This window comes from Myxine glutinosa, chromosome 1 (genome assembly GCF_964187855.1).
Source record: "Myxine glutinosa chromosome 1, kmMyxGlut1.1, whole genome shotgun sequence".
Lineage (NCBI taxonomy): Eukaryota > Metazoa > Chordata > Myxini > Myxiniformes > Myxinidae > Myxine > Myxine glutinosa.
Genome location: NC_136261.1, coordinates 240,153,670 through 240,172,602, shown reverse-complemented (window position 1 = coordinate 240,172,602; position 18,933 = coordinate 240,153,670). Strand labels below are relative to the sequence as shown.

Here is an 18,933-nt window from a genome sequence, read left to right as displayed (position 1 = left end):
AATAGTTGTTGGGTGAATTCAGGTCATTGATGTGTATATCCCATTCAAGTTTCAAGTGAATCGTATGAAAATTGAGGATTTTAGAAATTTGAAATTGTTGTCGACTTTTGGCCTATGTTGCTCTTTTGGCATATGTTGATCTCATAAATAGTTGGTGGTTGAATTCAGTTAGCCGATATGTAAATCCTCTTCAAATTTCAAGTCAATCGGATGAAAATTGAGGATTTTAGAAATTTAAAAAAAGTTGTTGACCTTTTGGCCCACGCTAATCTCAAAAATAGTTGGTGGTTGATTTCAGTAAGCCGATATATAAATCCTAATCAAATTTCAAGTCAATCGGATGAAAAATGAGGATTTTAGAAATTTGAAATGGTTGTTGACCTTTGGCCTATGATGACCTTTTGGCCTATGCTGATCTCAAAAATAGTTGGTGGTTGAATTCAGTTTTTATTTATTTATTTATTTATGCAGAATCGAGGCTCGTGAAAGAGCTAACATTTATCACAAAAAAAAAAATCAAACAGACAAACAAAATATATAAAAAGAGGGAGCGGCAGACAAGATGGGGAGAGAAGGGGAAGCACACAAACACAACATTTGAGAGCAGGGACATCGGGAGATGTGTGGGAGGGAGAGGGCTTGGGGGGAGGAGGCGTGGGAATGGGGAGGGGTGTGGGAGAAGTATAAAACACAAGGACACCAAGGACTTCCAGGAAAGAAGTTGGTATTTCAAAAAAGTGGATTTGGGGTGAAATTAGCGGGGGTAGAAAAGATCAAGGTTTTGGATGGGGGAAGATAAGAGATGGTGGTGAACAGCTGTTTTAAAGACCTGGAGGGTGGAGTGGGATTGTAGAGAGTGAGGGAGTTTGTTCCAGAGGCGGGAGACAAGAGGAATGAAGGAGTGAAGGTGAGCAGAGAGCCTAGATTTTGGCAGTTTAACCATAAGAGGGTTGCAGGCAGATCTTGTGCGACCTGTAGCCTGTAGGAATATTTGGGGGACAGAGCCCAGAGAGAGCTGGAGGAGCAAGGCCGGAGAGGAGTCGGTAGAAGAGGGAAAGACCACCAACCTGCCTGCGGTGAGTAAGTGAAAGGCCCTCGGAGTTATCTTCATCGCGGGAGATTCCAATGATTCTGAACGCTTTGCTTTCAACAGCGTGAAGACGAGCTAGGTGTGAGGCAGGAGCACCAGCCTAGAGGGGGGAGCAGTACTCCATTGAGCCGATAGTTTTGCTATTGAGCCGATAGTTGAGTTTGCCGATATGTCTATCCTCTTCAAATTTCAAGTCAATTGGATGAAAATTGAGGATTTTAGAAATTAAAAAAAGTGGTTGACCTTTGGCCTACGTTGACCTTTTGGCCCACGCTGATCTCAAAAATAGTTGGTGGGTGAATTCAGTAAGCCGATATGTAAATCCTATTCAAATTTCAAGTCAATCGGATGAAAATTGAGGATTTTAGAAATTTGAAATGGTTGTTGACCTTTGGCCCATGTTGACCTTTTGGCCAACGCTGATCTCAAAAATAGTTGTGGTTGAATTCAGTAAGCCGATATGTAAATCCTATTCAAATTTCAAGTCAATCTGATGAAAATTGAGGATTTTAGAAATTTGAAGTGGTTGTTGACCTTTGGCCTATGATGACCTTTTGGCCTATGCTGATCTCAAAAAATAGTTGGTGGTTGAATTCAGTTCGAGGATATGTATATCCTATTCAAATTTCAAGTCAATCGGATGAAAATTGAGGATTTTAGATATTTGAAAAAAGTGGTTGACCTTTGGCCTATGTTGACCTTTTGACCCCAAAAATATATAGGATTTTGTCGGACCACGAACTCTACAATTTGGTAAAGTTTCGTGAACATCGGTTTAAAATTGACCTGTAGGCAAGTGTAAATGAGCGGACAGACAAACACACACACACAAACAAACACACACACAAACCGGAGTGATCAACATACTTGCAATTTTTTTATTTTTTTTGGCCAAGTAACAAACGGACTCAAATGTAATTCCCGTTCCTATGGCGAGGGTAACAACGTGTCTGACGTTCGATATCAATCATTGCAGGATATCTTTGCAGCGATGGCTGATTAACATTCCAAGCCTGTGGGACAAAATCATGGCACAGTATACTCCGAGTAAAGTAGAGTCTCGGTCGATTGAATCAGCAATTAACACAACAATATTTTTTATGACGGACAGCAATTAGAATGACAGGTTTTGTCATAACAACCAATTAGCACTTTTTTTTTATTGTTTTTTTTTTTTGTATACAAGATCGAGGCTCGTGAAAGAGCGAACATTAATCACACAGAAAGACAAACAGACACATAAAACAAATAACATCGGGAGTGGTAGACAAGATGGGGAGAGAGGGGGAAGGACACAAACACAACATTTGAGAGCAGGGACCGAGAGACATGGAGACATCGAGAGATCTGTGGGAGGGAGAGGGCTTTGGGGGGGAGGCATGTGAAGGGGGGGGGGGGGGGGGGTGGGAGAGGTATAAACATATGGACACTGCCAGGATTTCCAGGAAAGAAGTTGGAATTTCAAACAAGGTGGATCTGGGGTGAATTAGTGAGGGTAGAAAAGATCAAGGTTATGGATGGGGGAAGATAAGAGATGGTGGTGAACAGCTGTTTTAAAGACCTGGAGGGAGGAGAGGGATTGAAGGGAGTGTGGGAGTTTGTTCCACAGGCGGGAGAAAAGAGGCATGAAAGAGTGAAGGTGAGCAGAGAGCCGAGATTTCGGCAGTTTAACCATCAGAGGGTTGCTGGCAGATCTTGTGCGACCTGTAGGAATATTTGGGGGACAGAGCACAGAGAGAGCTGGGGGAGCAAGGCCGGAGAGGAGTCGGTAGAAGACAGAAAGACCACCTACCTGCCTGCGGTGAGTGAGTGAAAGGCCCTCAGAGATAGCTTCATCGCGGGAGATTCCAATGATTTTGAAAGCTTTGGATTCAACAGCGTGAAGCCGAGCCAGGTGTGAGGCAGGAGCACCAGCCCATAGGGGAGAACAGTATTCCATTGAGCTGCGGATGAAAGCCTTGTATGTGGTGAGGAGCTCAGGTGTGCCGAGGAAGGACTTCGCACGACGGAGGATGCCCAGTCGGCGACTGGCTTTGGAGGCCAGCTTGGAAATGTGGTTTTCCCAAGAAAGATCATGGCAGATAGTGAGACCCAAAAGCTTGAGCGACAGAACTTCTTGGAGAGGATTGTTGAGAAAGTAGATGGGAGGGTTGTCCAGTCGATCTTTTCGGAGAGACATAGTAAGAGAGTGAGATTTGTCAGGATTGAAAGACATGTTCCACTTGTTTGACCAGTCTGTGATTTTGTCCAGGTCTTCAGAGAGTGAGGAGGCTGCAGACTGCCGATCTGAGGGAAGAGGAATGGAGCAGCAGAGAGTGGAGTCATCAGCAAAGAGATAGAGAGGATTTTCCAGAGAGTCGGAGAGATCATTGATAAAGACCAGAAAAAGCACAGGGCCCAGCACACTTCCTTGGGGAACTCCAGCCTGAACAGGAAGGGGAGATGAGAGAAATCCATTCAGGGCCACACGTTGACTACGACCAGAGAGGAAGTCCGCAAGCCATGCATGGAGATTTCCATGGATACCATAGGAGGAGAGTTTGGTGAGCAGAGCTGGGTGCCAGACCGTATCAAAGGCCCGTGATATGTCAAGGGAGACAGCTCTGATTTCCTGTTTGGCATTGAGGACCTCCATCCATTGTTGAGACAGCAGAAGCAGCATGTCCAGAGTAGAGTGACCTGGTCTGAAACCAAATTGATGATCAGAGATCAAGCCATTGGAGAAGAGGAAAGATTTCATATCCGAAGCAATGATGGATTCCATGACTTTGCTGATAATTGGGAGCAGGCTGATTGGTCTGTAGTTGCAAGGATCTGTTTTTGCACCTTTTTTGTGTAAAGCGGTATGTTAGCTGATTTCCAGGATGCTGGCAGATGACCTTGAGCAAAAGATAGGGTGAAAAGAACAGAGAGAGGGTGAGATAGAGCGACAGAGCAGGATTTTAGGACCCGTGGGCTGATGCCGTCTGGTCCAGTTGCAGAATCAGAGTCGAGGTTTGACAAAAACTCCTCCACCTTGTCAGGAGAGAAGGACACAGAGTCCAGGAGCAGTTGGGTTCGACTGGGAAAGGTGGGAACAGAGAGAGATGGGTTTGGGACTAAGGATTTTGAGGCGAACACAGAGTTGAGGCATTCGGCTTTGTCACGTGCGATGTCAACTGTGTGGCCATTTGAGGTAAGGGAGGGGATGGAGGGGGAACAAACACCAGAAACGGATTTGACCAGACGCCACCAGGATTTGGAGGAAGGAGACAGGTTTGAGAGTTCATTCTTGAGTGAGGAGAGATAGTGCTTCCTGGCACTCCTGAGGGTAGACACACACTTGTTCCGAGCTTGGTGGAAGGAACTGAGATTGCCTTCAGTTGGATTAGCCTTCCAAGAGGCAAAGGCAGGTTGTTTCAGGGCAACTGCCTCACCACAAGATTCAGTGTACCATGGACGGGAGGAAGGGTAAGACAATTGAAGGCGAGATGGGATAAATCTGTGCATGAGAGAGATCAGTTTGCTTTTGAAGAATTCCCAGGAAGAATTGATGTCAGAGGCAGTGGAGATGGGAGACCAATCCAGACGATTGATGGCTGCTTGAAGACCGTCCCAGTCGGCCTGAGTGAAATGCCAGACTCGTCGACGCTGAGGAGGCTCTCTGAGAATGGCCAGAGAGATGTCCACTTTGACAAGCACATGATCAGAAGAACCGATTGGAGCAGAAGAAGAGCAGCAGACATTAGCAGGGAAGTTTGTCATAACAAGTCTAGAAGAGAAGATACTCCATTGGCTGAGATCCGGGTCGGGAAATTGACAGATTGTGTCAATCCCAGTGAGTCACAGAAGTCCTTTGCTGAGGTGCCATGACTGGTGAGAGAGGAACCCACACCCACACCCAACCAGGTGGCATGATGACAGTTGAAGTCACCACATATGAGGAAGAGAGAGTTGAGATGAGTGGATAGAAGTTGGTCCATGTTGTCAGACAGTGAAATGTAGATGGAGTCATCACTGTTTGGGGGACGGTACAGAACACATATGAACAAAAGGTGGGAGCGGAGAGGAAGCCGTAACCAGAGGTACTCCTGCGGGTGAGGAGGAAAGAGGGCAGTGCAAGGAGAGTGAGGAAGAGAGTTTTTGACAAAGATAGCCACCCCACCACCAGGCCGAGGCTCAGGTCTATCATACCGGAGGAGGGAGTAACCAGGAAGAGATATTAAGGAATCAGAGACATCTTGAAGGAGGAAAGTCTCTGTTCAGCAGATCAAGTCTGGATTGTCAGAAGCAACCTGTATGGAGAGATCAGTCAGGTTTGAGCGAAGGCCCCGGATGTTTGAGGTCCATACCGTTAATGAAGAGAGAGGGGGAGCATCGGGTACAGGACAGGGGAGGGGAGGAGTAGGGTAAGATGAAGGATGAGAGGGGGAGGTAGGGAGAGCAGTTGATAGTGTGTCAGATGTTGCAGAAGAGTTCCAAGAAAGGGAAGGATGAGGAGGATGAAAGGTTTGATGGTGAAGGGATGAGGCACAGTGAGGGGTTGTTTGAGGGGGGGCAGAGGAAAGTAGAAGGTTTGGGGGGGTGGAGGTATGAGATAGAAGGGAGACGAAGTGGGGAGGAGGCAGCTTGGTGGAGGAGGGGGGAGGAGGGAGAATTGGAGAGGAATGGTATGGGGGGAGACTTGAATGGGAGGGATTGGGGGGGAGTTATGAAGGGGAGGAGTGAGGGGGGAGTTTAGGAGGGGAGGGGCAAGGGGGGAGTTTTGGAGGGAAGGGGCAAGGGGGAAGTTTAGAAGTGGAGGGGCAAGGGGGGAGTTTAGGGGTGTAGGGGCAAGGGGGGGGGATTTGGAGGGGAGGGGCAAGGGGGGAGTTTAGGAGGGGAAGGGCAAGGGGGGAGATCAGGAGTGGAGGGGCAAGGGAGGGATTAGGAGGGGAGGGGCAAAGGGGGAGTTCAGGAGTGGAGGGGCAAGGGGGGAGTTTAAGAGTGTAGGGGCAAGGGGGTAGTTTAGGAGTGTAGGTGCAAGGGGGGGGGGGATTTGGATGGGAGGGGCAAGAGGGGAGTTTAGAAAGTGGATGATTAATGAAAGACAAACATTGATAATGATAACAAATTGGGTTTGTTGTGATTTTCAAGTTAGCAATCCGATTCAGAACGATGGAGGAGGGATGGAATGAATGTGAATTTAGACCATGTAGTGAGGGAGATGTATAAGATATTGAATTTCTTTTTTTTGAAGTGGAATGAGTTGGAGAGGCAATTGAGAAAAGCCTTTTAAATAGGAAGAAAAACAGCGTGTTGTAATATACCACTGAATAAAACACAGAAGGGGAAAGGTTAAACATATTTAAATAATATTTAAACAGAACTGTGAACAATCTTATATGCACAAAAATACCAATGGGGGGAGAGCCGAGAGGGACCACCACGAGTCACGTGAACAGGGCAAACGGTGGATGGCAAGGAGATAATGGGGGCGGGGCGAACAGCACACCTGGACAGAAAATACAGGATGAGACAACAGTACACGTGGAGAAAATAAAATAAATGTTTTTGGTTTTTTTTTGGGGGGGGGGGGGTGGGGATTTAGAACGTTAGACAGAGTATTATGTTCGGGGTAGAAGGGAAAAAACCAAGAGCCAAGCAAAACACGCTTAAGTTAACAAAACACCGACGGGCGAACAACTACAAGGCCACACACGAGGAGCAGAACACGATTAATTAATTACGAGTTACAGGAAATTCAAACCAAAACTAACTATAATCAAACAATATCGCATGGACGATAAAATAACGACTTGAAATTTGACAATCTATCTGGGGAAATGGGGGAGAAACACGTGGTCGAAGAACGAACGAACGAATAAGAATGAATAAACGAATGAGCACAGAGAAGGTAATGTCTTTTTTTGTTTGTTTTTTTGAGTTGAGATTTACATAAGGAAGTAGGCTTTGGGGTGGAAAGACTGCGAAAACAGAGAACGAAAGTTATTGGATCACAAACGACAGACCGCTGAGAGAAAAACAAAGCCTCAAGGTTGTGCAGTGTTCACTGTACAAGGCCTCAAGACGACACGAATTAACACGATTTTCAATACAGGTATGAAAGATTTGCACCGAAAATCTTTGTCGGGACAATATACGTACATACACCATAAAATAAATACAGTTTTAACGAAAATACAAAATGGGTACAATTACTTAACTTCGATTTCGATGGAGAGCGTGTGGAGCTGCGAAAAAACGAACCCTCGCCAGTAAGACCGGAAACGGAAGTCCACTTTGGTATAATGAACAGCAAAATAATAAAAATAATAATTTCAAAAATGTTCGGTCAAACTAGTGTGGACATCATGACCACATCCTGCGTCACAAAGGCCAATGCAATATCAAATTGTCAAATTACTAGTGGAGTATGCTTACACATTGTGTAAGGAATAACAACCTGTACTTCATGCATAGGTACATAATAAATAGACGCTTTATGATTATAGGCAAACATCACCGACCTGCTGCTCGACATCAATTTTGGTTTTTAAATTCCTTTTTCTTTTACGGACATGTTTTCTGTTTTTACATAAATTTTCGCTGATGTTTATTTCAGTTTACAGCTATAGAAATTACAATTTTCAAATGCTATATATCGATTTAGGTTTTTTTTAACGTATGCATTTACGGTTTTTTACATGAATTTTAATTTACGGACAATTTCCGACAGTACTGAGATTTTTCCCGGTGTAACGGCTTCGATGTCCGTCGGCACGCAAAATTTCCGCTTTTTACGGCACCCGGAAGGTACCGAACATTAATATCAGTTGGTTAGAACGAGCTTTATTTTTAAATTATATTGGAGTTGTACAGAGCTTTTTGTTGTTATTGTTGTTTTGCCCATTCTTAAGGAAGGCATATCAGCAAATGAGCTTCCATGTTGTTGAAGGAAACTTGCTAAACGGAATCCGAATAGACAGCAACAGTACTGACAAATCTGATTTATTTGATCAGGCAGTGAAAGCCTGAATTAATTCATTAATTTTGTGCGCAGCCTGCGGCTGCTGGTTTGCGTCATTGCTGGGAGCACCACTGTTCCACTGATGCAGAGCCCCCTGTAGGTGATGAAGCGAATTTGGCCATGGTGCCATTGATAGCTCGCCTACTTTACGCGAAGGATGCTGTGGGATCTTTAACATCGTCCAACTTATGCCGGCTCAGTTTAACGTCCATCCGAGGGACGGCACACACATTGATGAATCACCTGCCTGTGAAACACCGGTTAGACAATTTATAGCTGGGTCTGGATTCAATCCCAGGCTAGACAGCTTAGAGATGAGTGGGTGTACCCCAGGGCCATCCTGCTGGCCCTAATCCCTGAATGAATCTTCTTTATCCAATATGAAGCCAAATTAAGGTTGAAACATTATCATTGTTTCATGCGTCCAAACGCATAACGCATTAAGGACGCATTATCACTGCGTCCAAATTAAGGACGCAGGAAACATTATCACAGGTGCTAATGATACAAACAGTGAATAAGGTACAACACCTCCGAGTAGATGTTCACCCACCACCATACAATAATTTGGTATCAAGTTCTAATTTTCTTGGTGGATGGAAAGCTGAACATTGAGGAAGTAAAGCTTCTTGCAATGAACAAACGATTGTGTCTCCCAATGGAAGCCCATATGGCAGGCACTACTGGTGTCTTGAGTGTAAATACTGAGGGTGTGCATTTGATGCAGCAAGCATAAGTCGTGGTGTATGAATGTTCCATGTGTGTGATGTGGTGAGTATGTTCGGTAGGCCTGTGTTTACACTGTGACATGTGCTTTGTAACGCCTAGATATGCTTTAATACCTTCCATATAGGTTTAAGAAGGCACAGTTAGTCGTGGTATATGCACTGCGTTGAAGAAATAACTGATGGAATGTCCTCTCCAATTGAAGATTACACGAAGATTTAATAGCCGAGAGAGATCACTTGATTACAGAGAAATACAGCACATGGAACCAACAAAATACACCAAAGCACGCAATACAGCAAGCAGGATCTCTCTGACGTGTCTTGGTGTTTGTGGTCCTTATATCGTTTTTTTTCCAGACAAAGAGCTTTGAAAGGGGCATGGAGTGGGGAGGGGCAAAATGGGGCTGAGATAAACCTTTGAAAACAAGATAAGGTGTGGACACGTGTCTGACTTGTAGTAATTAACAGAACAATAAGAAAAGAGCAGTGTTGGAAGATAAGAAAAGTGTAAAATAGCTTGTGTTAATTTGCAGTTGCACAGTGCCACCTGTTAGGTTTTATTTGGAGTATAGAATCGGATTAACTACCTCCAGATGTAATTTATCTCATTGGCCTTCTCCCTTTACCTCATTTTATGGCACCAAGGTCTAATTTACCCGTTTTCATTGGAGATACTGGTGTGTTTCCCCGTAGCAGTTGTCTCCTTCGTGTAAAATTTGACCGAGTAGTCGGTTTGAACAAATGGGTTTATGACCTCACACCGGGTCATCAATTACTCAGCCAGGCTGTGGTATGCATGCGGCTTTGAGGGAGTTTGGCAAAGCCGTGATTACAAATCTTTCTTTTAATCCAATAAAGCGTTACTCTATTCTATTTGTGTCAATAAACACATCTATACGTGTCTCAGCACATTTCCACTGATCATTATATTTGCAACAACATATATAGAACTTCATGTGTAAGAATAAGTGGAGAGGGGATATATCTTTTAAGTTCGTGCAGGGAGAAAGGAATGTTTATGACCATTTGCCAAGATGACAATCTGGGCTGGAGGTCCGGTGGTTTGTCACGCAACTCAGTGTTCCAAAGTGTTCATTGGTATCAAAATACAAATTCGCTATATGACTCGTACGTCCGAAGGGATTATTATATTGAGTATATATGGATTATGCTGCTTATATAAAGGCAAAATAACTTTATTTCTGCTATTTCCAATAGTTGGAAACTTAAAGTTATTTATGGGGAGTCACGTGTTGGGGAGTCACCACATACCAACCACTTCAAAGCACCCCAGGTGGGACATCAATTTGCGCTTACAAAAGACCTGTTCATTGTTCATAATGCTTGTTCAGAACTTCAAACTTTTCCAATGGGGTATAAGTCTCGGAAATATTTAATTAGTAAACTACTACATTGATAATGCAAACATTAGAATAGAAAAAGGTTATACAGTCTTTCTTTAATACTTTGAGCAAGTTAGTTGGAAAAAGCTTCACATGCACGGGTTGACATGACAACCGATCTCCTTCTGGACTCCCTGCTGGGATGCAGGGATTTACGACCTTGCTATCAAGAGGCCCACTGGTTGGAGGGGTTCACCCTTCCAAAGGATTAATTAAATATTAAATTAATAACTTTTAAATCTTATTAACTAGCAGAAGTACCCGTCGTTGCCGGGCGGGGGAGGGGAGGGGAATGGGGAGAGGCGGAAGTGGAGGGGAGGGGAGGAGAGGGGAACGGGGGGAGGGGAGGAGAGGGGGAGGGGGAGGGGAAGAGAGGAGGAGGGGAGGGGAGGGAGACGCAGGCCACTTCCTCCTCCTCCCCTTCCCCCCATCCCTTTCCCTCCCCTCCCTCCTCTCCTCCCCTCCCCTCCGCCCTCCCCCCGTTCCCCTCCCCTTCCCCGCCCGGCAATGCCGGGTACTTCTGCTAGTTCTATATATTTTCAGTTCAATGGTCTGGTGGCGAGGATGGAATATCACGTGATCGCTCTGAGCGAATCAGCGAGCTGCTCTGGCACCGGCTGAGATTCCGTGTATAATGTTCCTCGCTGAAATGCGCTGAGGTAAATATGAATAAAAAATATGGATCTTGTCAAATATTTTGAGGTAGGCCATGTCCTTCCCAGGCTCAATGGCCATGTCTATGCCAAATATCAAGTACGTGAGCCTCTCCGTTTAGGAGTCTATAGGTAACACACACACAAACTGTGCTTTATTTATATAGAAGATAACTATTAAATCTTAACAGATCATTATATGGATTCTATTTTGAATGTAGAAGCGTTTAAATGAGGACAACTATATATGTCTGACACTTTAAGCAAGCAATTGAATAGGGTTTAATAGGGGCAGCAGTGGCTCACCTTGCATCTGCTCTGCGCAGGGAGACAGTTGGCCTTTATAAAAAAACGAGTTTGTCTCACACTCAAATCTCGTAGAAATTGTTTAATTGACCAGGCCCCATAGTAAATCAAATTGCACTTCCACAGTCACACCTCTTGTCCTCATCAGGACAATCAAGAAGTGTCCAATTTGATTGCAATAATCTTGATTTTATGCCTTTGCATAAGAAAGTCATTTGGATTTTAAATCTGCTTTCACAAATAAATCCTGTTCTTTTAGTTTCGGTCCTTAGGTTAAATTATTACCAAATTCACCTGAGGATCCCAGGCCGAATGGTCTCCACGGGTGTACCCTCTTGTAGTCCGGGCAGGTTTGAACAGGAAAAATAATTTCCAATGCAGGCCACTTATTTAGCCCTTCTTCTGGCAAATTCCCTCATTCATGACAGCAGCATACTCAATTGTCCTAGTCGCTTCCATGTTCATACAACAACAACAACAACAACATGCATTTTAAGGCCATGTTCCCTGCTAGAGCGGGGGTTACCTTGCGGTCCCCATGACAATCTGCTCCATTTTGCCCTATTTTCTGCATCTCTCCTTGTTAACCCCCTTGCCCGCATTTCTTCTTCCACCATCTTTAGCCAAGTCTTTCTCGGTCTTCCCCGTCCTCTACTTCCTTCTACATTAACTTCCATCACTCTTCTCAACAAGTCACTTTCATCCTTCCTCAATACATGACCAAACCATCTCAACCTGTTCCTCTTCACAGCATCAATCACAGGCAATATTCCCATCATCTTTCGCAATTCATCATTTGTCTTCCTCTCTCTCAACGATACTCCGCACATCCATCGAACCATTCGCATTTCCACCCTTTCCAGCCTTCGTTGCTGCTCTACGTTCATTACCCATGTCTCGCTCCCATAAATCATAACACTTCTCACACATGCAGCATACACCTTTCCCTTCAGCTTCAACGACACTCTCCTCCTCATCAGCACGTCACTCAGTTCCCGAAACTTCTTCCATGCACATCTCACTCTAGCAACCGTTGCTGAGTCTGATCCACCTTCTCCATTCAGCATGTCTCCGAGGTAGCAAAATGTTTTCACACCTTCCAGCTTCACGCCGTCTCCAAGATCCAACTCAACATTTCCTCCATCTGCAGCTCCCTCTGTGCACACCTTACATTTGAATGTAGCTGCCACCCTGGTTAATGACCCTCTCAGACCACTACATTTTTGATGAACCCACTCAGCGCACATTGTACATTGAATGGAGTTCACTCCGACACCCTTCCTACCCACAGCACAGGGCCACTTCCCAGTTCTTTCCACCTCACCACATGCTTTTCACGTGACACATTTACATTACAGTTGGATGCCTTCATTGTAACTTTTTCTATCATCATAATCAACATCTTTGCAGCTGAGCTGCATGTTCATAGCCATCTCTAAATTGTGGGAGTAATTGTGAAAGTGAAATGTCCAATGGAATCAATACAGGTCAATCATGCACATGTCATGAAAAGTCTCCTTATGCGCAGCTTTGGTGAAACATTTGGTAATTGGTGCCGGTATGTATTTGATAAGGCACAACACGATCAGAATGACAAGGAGGACGGTGCAAATAAATTTCATAAGGGCAGCACCCCAGCTTCCAAAAATACTGGACAACAAAGTTGAGATTCCCAACTCATCTTTAAGGTAACCATGCAATTTTGCTCCTTCTTCCTTAATCTTTTTAGTTAAATCAGCAATGTGTTCAGAGTTGTCAGGAATATAAGTGCAGCATTCTGAGCCATTGACTGCACAGGTTCTGCCTTTTTCAGCAATAGTACGAAGGAAGTACCATTCCAATCCATTCTTCGATTGAGACAGATCTACGTCCCCTTGTGTGTAAAGCCTCTGCCGAAGAGCCCCCTACTAGACGTAGGTGAGGAATGACGTAACCAGGAAAACAACTTCCTGTCCATCTTGGTGGAAGCCAAGGATATGCCCTAGATCCGCATATAAAATATGTCTTATTAGTTGGCACTTGGGGAAAAGTCCAATTTGGCCCTCTTCTGCCTTCCAATCTCTCCTCAACATCAATGTAGGTTCCGCGAGTAGATTGTCCCACACAAAAGTCACTCTTATTTGCCCATTGTAGACAGAACAATCCTACTGGTCGGTCCTTAATAATAAAGTAGGGTGGGTCATTATGGTAATCATAACTGGGCATGTAACTGCCAGAAAAGTCAGTTGGCTTCGTGTCCTCTGTTAATATAATGTTTTGTTTGTCATTCCATCTCCATCCCAAGTAATCACTCCAATTAAAGGGGATCACTGAAAGTTATTCCACTTTGGGCTGAGTGTGGTATGTGTGTACAAACCCAACATTTACTCTTATTTACGCTCTGTGCCTTCATAATGACACAGCAAGGTAGGTGTTAATACCGTAAAGGCCGTTAGGATGTAGGTGATGATCATGTGGTCCTACTTCCCGTTTTTCCCTAACCCCTATTCGTTCAGGGGTCCTATGAAAACCTTCGTGTGAAAGGTGTGTTTCATTATTTGCAAGAGGCTGCATCTTATTTTCATAGTCAGAAGAAAGGTGAATGCGAGTGTCAACATCGTGTGAATGTGGGTGTTGGTGCACGAGTTGTATAGGTGCAGGTGTATGGTTGCACGTTCCATGGGCGAAATGGGTGTCGCTGTTGCTAAACAACGGGTGTAAGCATTATACGTGTTAGACAGAATTGCGGTGTTCAACAGCATAATCTTCAATCTTCATCGCAATCAAACCCACAATGAAAAAATCAGCAAAACCCATGAAATCTCATAAACGTGAGTTAACTCTCTGCTCAGCCGCCATTGTCACCCTCGTTTGCTCATTCGCAATGAGTTGCGTGGATCCAGCTTGTTATGCCCTGGAATTTCAAGGCAGTATGCGTGGTAAGTAGCACTTGGTGTGGGCCCGTCCATCTTGGCTGCAAAGCACTTTTTCGTTTTTTGTCCATTCGTTTTTACCTCTCCCACCCCCCAGCCCTCTCCCTTCCACAGATCTCCCGATGTCCCTGTTCTCTACTGTTGTACTTGTGTGCTTCCCTCTCTCTCTCCCCATCTTGTCTCCCACTCCCTTTATAATATGTTTTATGTGTCCGTTTATGTTTTTTTGTGATTAATGTTAGCTCTTACACGAGCCTCGATCTTGTATACAAATTTAAAAAAAAAAAAAAGAATAAATAAAAGACTTTAATGAACACAAGGTCCCCAGGTTTGAAAGAGTGACACTCGTTCTCTGGAGGTTCCAGTAAGACATCCTTCACCTGGGAATGAAACATCTCCACAGTTTTTGTCAGTGCAATACAGGTGTACATCAAGTCATACATTTGGTGTATGTCTATTTCCTTGATCGTTAGGGGAGGGGAATGGGGTACCCGCATTGGTCTTCCCATTAAGATTTTGTGTGGGGGCAAGTCTGTTCTTCTGTTTGAGTTGGCCTTCATAGCCATTAGTGCTAGTGGGTTGGCGTCTGGCCATTTGAGATTGGTCTCTGCACAAATTTTGGCCAATTTGTTATTCGACACCCAATTTTGGAGCTCTACTGCCCCTGCTGACTGCGGGTGGTAAGGACAATGAAAATGGAGCTTTATCAGCATTGCATTACACAATTCCTGGACAATTTGCACTGTGAAGTGTGTTCCTTGATCGGAGGAAATTTTTCAGGGGACCCCAAAATGACAGATGGTCTTTCAGCAAAATTTTCACAACTGATTTCGCATCGGCATGCCGGCAGGGGTAAGCTCCAACCCATTTTGTGGACATGTCAACAATCACTAAAACAAATTCGAACCCACCATATTTCTCCATTTGGATAAAATCCAATTGTACATGCACAAATGGGCCTGAAGGTGGCGGGTGAACTGCTTGATTGTACTCTTGATACACATGACATGTAGCACAATACTGCTCCGCCACAGGAGTAAATCCAGGTGCATACCACTGTTTAGACACAGACGCACACATCCCCCCTTTGCTCAAGTGACTCACACCATGAGCCAGACGAGCAATCCATGGTAACAAATGACGAGGAGCAACAACACGCCCTTCATGGGAAATCCACGATTTGGATTCAACATCATATGTGCAGCCTGCAATTACCCAGGTGTCCTCCTCTTGGTTGCTAACAACTTCCTGCATAACACCTACGTCCTCTAACGTTAGGGTACTCTCAGAGATTGGCACAGCTGATTCCACAACCACTGGGCTTTGTTCGGACTTAGCCGCAAGTCTCGCTGTCTCTTCTGCTCTTGCATTTCCTCGTGAAACATCATCCACCCCCCTTTTATGAGCCACGCAATTAATCACCGCAATTGCAGATGGTAGACAAATTGCATCCAAGAGGTTAGCAATCAGATCTCCATGCTTCATTTGACCTCCCGAATACGTCAAAATCCTCTGTCCTGCCAGAGGGTGCCGAAGTCTTTTAAGTTTGTTTAAGTTCGAATGGATATATCTTTTAAGTTCGTGCAGGGAGAAAGGAATTTTTATGACTGTTGCCAAGGTGACAATCTGGCCTGGAGGTGTAGTTGTTTGTCAGGCAACTTGGTGTTCCAAAGTGTTCATATGTATCAAAATATAAATTCACTATTTGACTCGTCTGTCCGAAGGGATTATTATATTGAGTATATATGGATAATGCTGGTTATATAAATGCTTTATTTATGCTATTTCCAATAGTTGGAAACTTAAAGTTCTTTATCAATGAACAGATGAAAATGTTGGGGAGTCACCACACACCAACCGCTTCAAGACACCCCAGATGGGACATTAATTTGCACTTACAAAAGACTTGTTCATTGTTCATAATGCTTGTTCAGAACTTCAAACTTTTCCAATGGGGGTATATAAGTCTCGGAAATACTTAATCAATTACTACATTGATAATGCAAACATTAGAGTAGAAGAAGGTTATACAGTCTTTCTTTACTACTTTGAGCAAGTTAGTTGGAAAAAACTTCACAAGCAGGGGTTGGCATGACAACCACGCTCCTTATGGACTCCATGCTGGGATGCAGGGATTTACGACCTTGCTATCAAGAGGCCCGCTGGTTGGAGGGGTTCACCCTTCCAAAGGATTGCACTATAACTATTAAATCCTAACAGATCATTATATGGACTATATTTTGAGTATAGAAGCATTTAAATGAGGACCACTATATATGTCTGACACTTTAAGCAAGCAATTGAGTAGGGTTTAATAGGGGCAGCAGTGGCTCACCTTGTGCCTGCGCTGCACAGGGAGAGTTGGTCTTTATAAAAAAAAACGAGTTTGTCATGCACTCAAATCTCGTAGAAATTGTTTAATTAACCAGGCTCCATAGTCAATCAAATTACACTTCCACAACTGCTATCTCTTACAGTAGCTTTATGTTCCCAAGGACATATAAGACATGGTGGTGTAATGGAAATGGCGTGTCTGCTTGGGTGTTTGGGAACTTGGTACCGTAGTTTGAACCTGAGCCCAGTCCAATTATACCAAAGACTTTTAAAATGGTAAAATGGTATGTGCTGTTTCCTTGCTTGATGCTCAGCATGTCAGAGGATAGAACATGGACAAACAACCAAAGGTTGGAAACCATTGCACAGACTTGATGATATTAATGGCCTCCTCCATTGAAGTTCTTTGCATGAGAAGTCATATCATCATCATCATGTTGGGTGTTGATTTAAGCGAATTGCACATGTAATTTGTGAACCTATTGGGAACCTGTGTTGTACCTTTGATTGCACCCTTGCAATGACCAGTCCGTGGAATGTATCCCTTCGTTTGAACGAGACCAACTCATCGAGACTACTGTAGTTGAAATGATTGAAAAAATATTGCTTTGACATATTTAGTGATCCCATCTAATGGGGCCATCACAAGCCACTGAAACTTAAAATAAGGAGTCTTTGCTGATTTCCTAAATCACCTGTTGTGGTGTACCTGTTCGTAGATGATGCAAATCGGCACAAACATGGAAGAGATTGATAAAGAAAGCACCGGTCTGCAAACTGAGTTGGCAAAGGTAACTTTCATCTGGCACTTGTTCAGTGGAATTACTCATACTCTTAAAATGTATTTTGGTTTAACCCACAAAATCTTTTCGCTTAGATTGAGCAAAAAGTGTCCAGCGCGAGTGGTGACTGCAAAACATTACAAGCTTCACTTATTGACATCATTGAAAAGAATGGACGTTATAAGGCTGAAGTGGAACAGGTATAACACTGTACATTTGTGGAGAACATAGATTATACCTGGGTTGATTTGGCATTTGCACTTTCGCCTTCATCAGTTGTCCACGTCACGTGACTGCATTAGTTTGAGGAGGCATTCATTCATTGCATATATCACAGTGTGCACGCGTGTGTGTTTGCAGCTCGGTGACCGAGTGGTGGCTCTGACGAACCATTCTGAAAAGCTGGAAAACCAATTGAGAGTCGAGCAGGAGATGAGCCATTGTTTGAACAGCTCTTTGTCTTGCATGGAGGATAAGAGACAAGTAACTACGGGGAGCAGGGTTCGGGTCATTGAACAAGATTCATGAGTAAGAACGTAACATTATTAATGCCTCATGGTTTGTATCTGTACTTTAGGTACTGGATGAATATCTCAGTGACCTTAAGGCAGCAAGTACAGCTGATAATACCAGTGGTCCAACAACATACACAATGCTTAAAGGTAATTACTTTTCGTCATGCTATCCCCACAACCCCGAATAACAATATTTTTACGTTTGTGGGATTTGGCATCCACCGGGCGGGGGACATGGTCTTTAGAGGGACCGAGGGTTTGTACAAATGTTCTTGAATTTTTATTAAGGTTTTGTGGTTAAGGTAGATCTTGTGTGTTGACCATTTTTCTACCCGCCCCAGGAATTGACAGAGGATTCCAAGAGTTGTAAATATTTGAATTGTTAAGGGGTGTGGCATGTTAATAGTCCAAGCCATTTAGCATTTGACGGGGAAAAAACTGCAACACTACCGATCTCATTAGTATTGATTACCCTCAAGGTACCTTTATAACATACTAAAAGTATAAAGGTCTAAAAATATGGGGTGACTCTCAAATAATGCAATCAAGTTTTCTCCATTTAGCCCCATGTTAAAAGACGTACATATGCCGCATGCTATGATTATTGTCGCTCTCTGAACTTCTATTGCTTATTTTATACACTGGACCTAATCACTAGCACGATATAATAAATAAAGGATATCATACTGTACAATATTGTATATATAAGTGAAGTTTTTACTGTTTTAGTGTCTTATTTAACCACACCCCATTTTACAAAGACTGCTCACTCCACAGCAAGCGACGGTACATCATTATTTGTTTGTGAACCATATATATCTTAGTTTTTAATCCCATCAATGACATGTATTTAGTATGTTTAGGTCTATTTTCAATATACATACAGTTATAGTATATTCAACTTTTCTATATTTGCAGGTAATCCAACCCTGAAGAATGGCGGCCAATTCGTGTGTGTTCTGCAATGAATCCACCAACAACGATAATCCAGTAGTGACACTTCGTGAAAAGGAAGTCGGACTATTAATGTTGTTAGTGACCAGCGCAGTGACCCAATACAGACTGTTCCAGGTCAAGTTGTTCATCAAGAATGCCGACGTGTATACTGCAATCCAACAAAGGTAGCACAGAGTATCAGAGATACACACAGACCAGGCCCAAGTGTATTCGCTCCGATCAGCAGAGGAAGCCTTCAACTTCAAAGCAGATTGCCTCTTCTGTG

The 18,933-nt window shown here is 43.7% G+C and overlaps 1 protein-coding gene across 2 annotated transcripts in view; it reads left to right on the top strand.

The window, feature by feature from the left end:
- The window catches only part of LOC137435368 (uncharacterized), a 135,428-nt gene that overhangs the window by 70,353 nt on the left and 46,142 nt on the right, over positions 1–18,933 (top strand). For both annotated transcript variants that reach the window (XM_078785381.1, XM_068129106.2), the window contains exons 11-14: positions 17,134–17,205; positions 17,292–17,396; positions 17,557–17,679; positions 17,774–17,858. In XM_078785381.1, the coding sequence (XP_078641507.1) occupies positions 17,134–17,205; positions 17,292–17,396; positions 17,557–17,679; positions 17,774–17,858 (385 nt within the window). The remainder of the gene's footprint in view (positions 1–17,133; positions 17,206–17,291; positions 17,397–17,556; positions 17,680–17,773; positions 17,859–18,933) is intronic.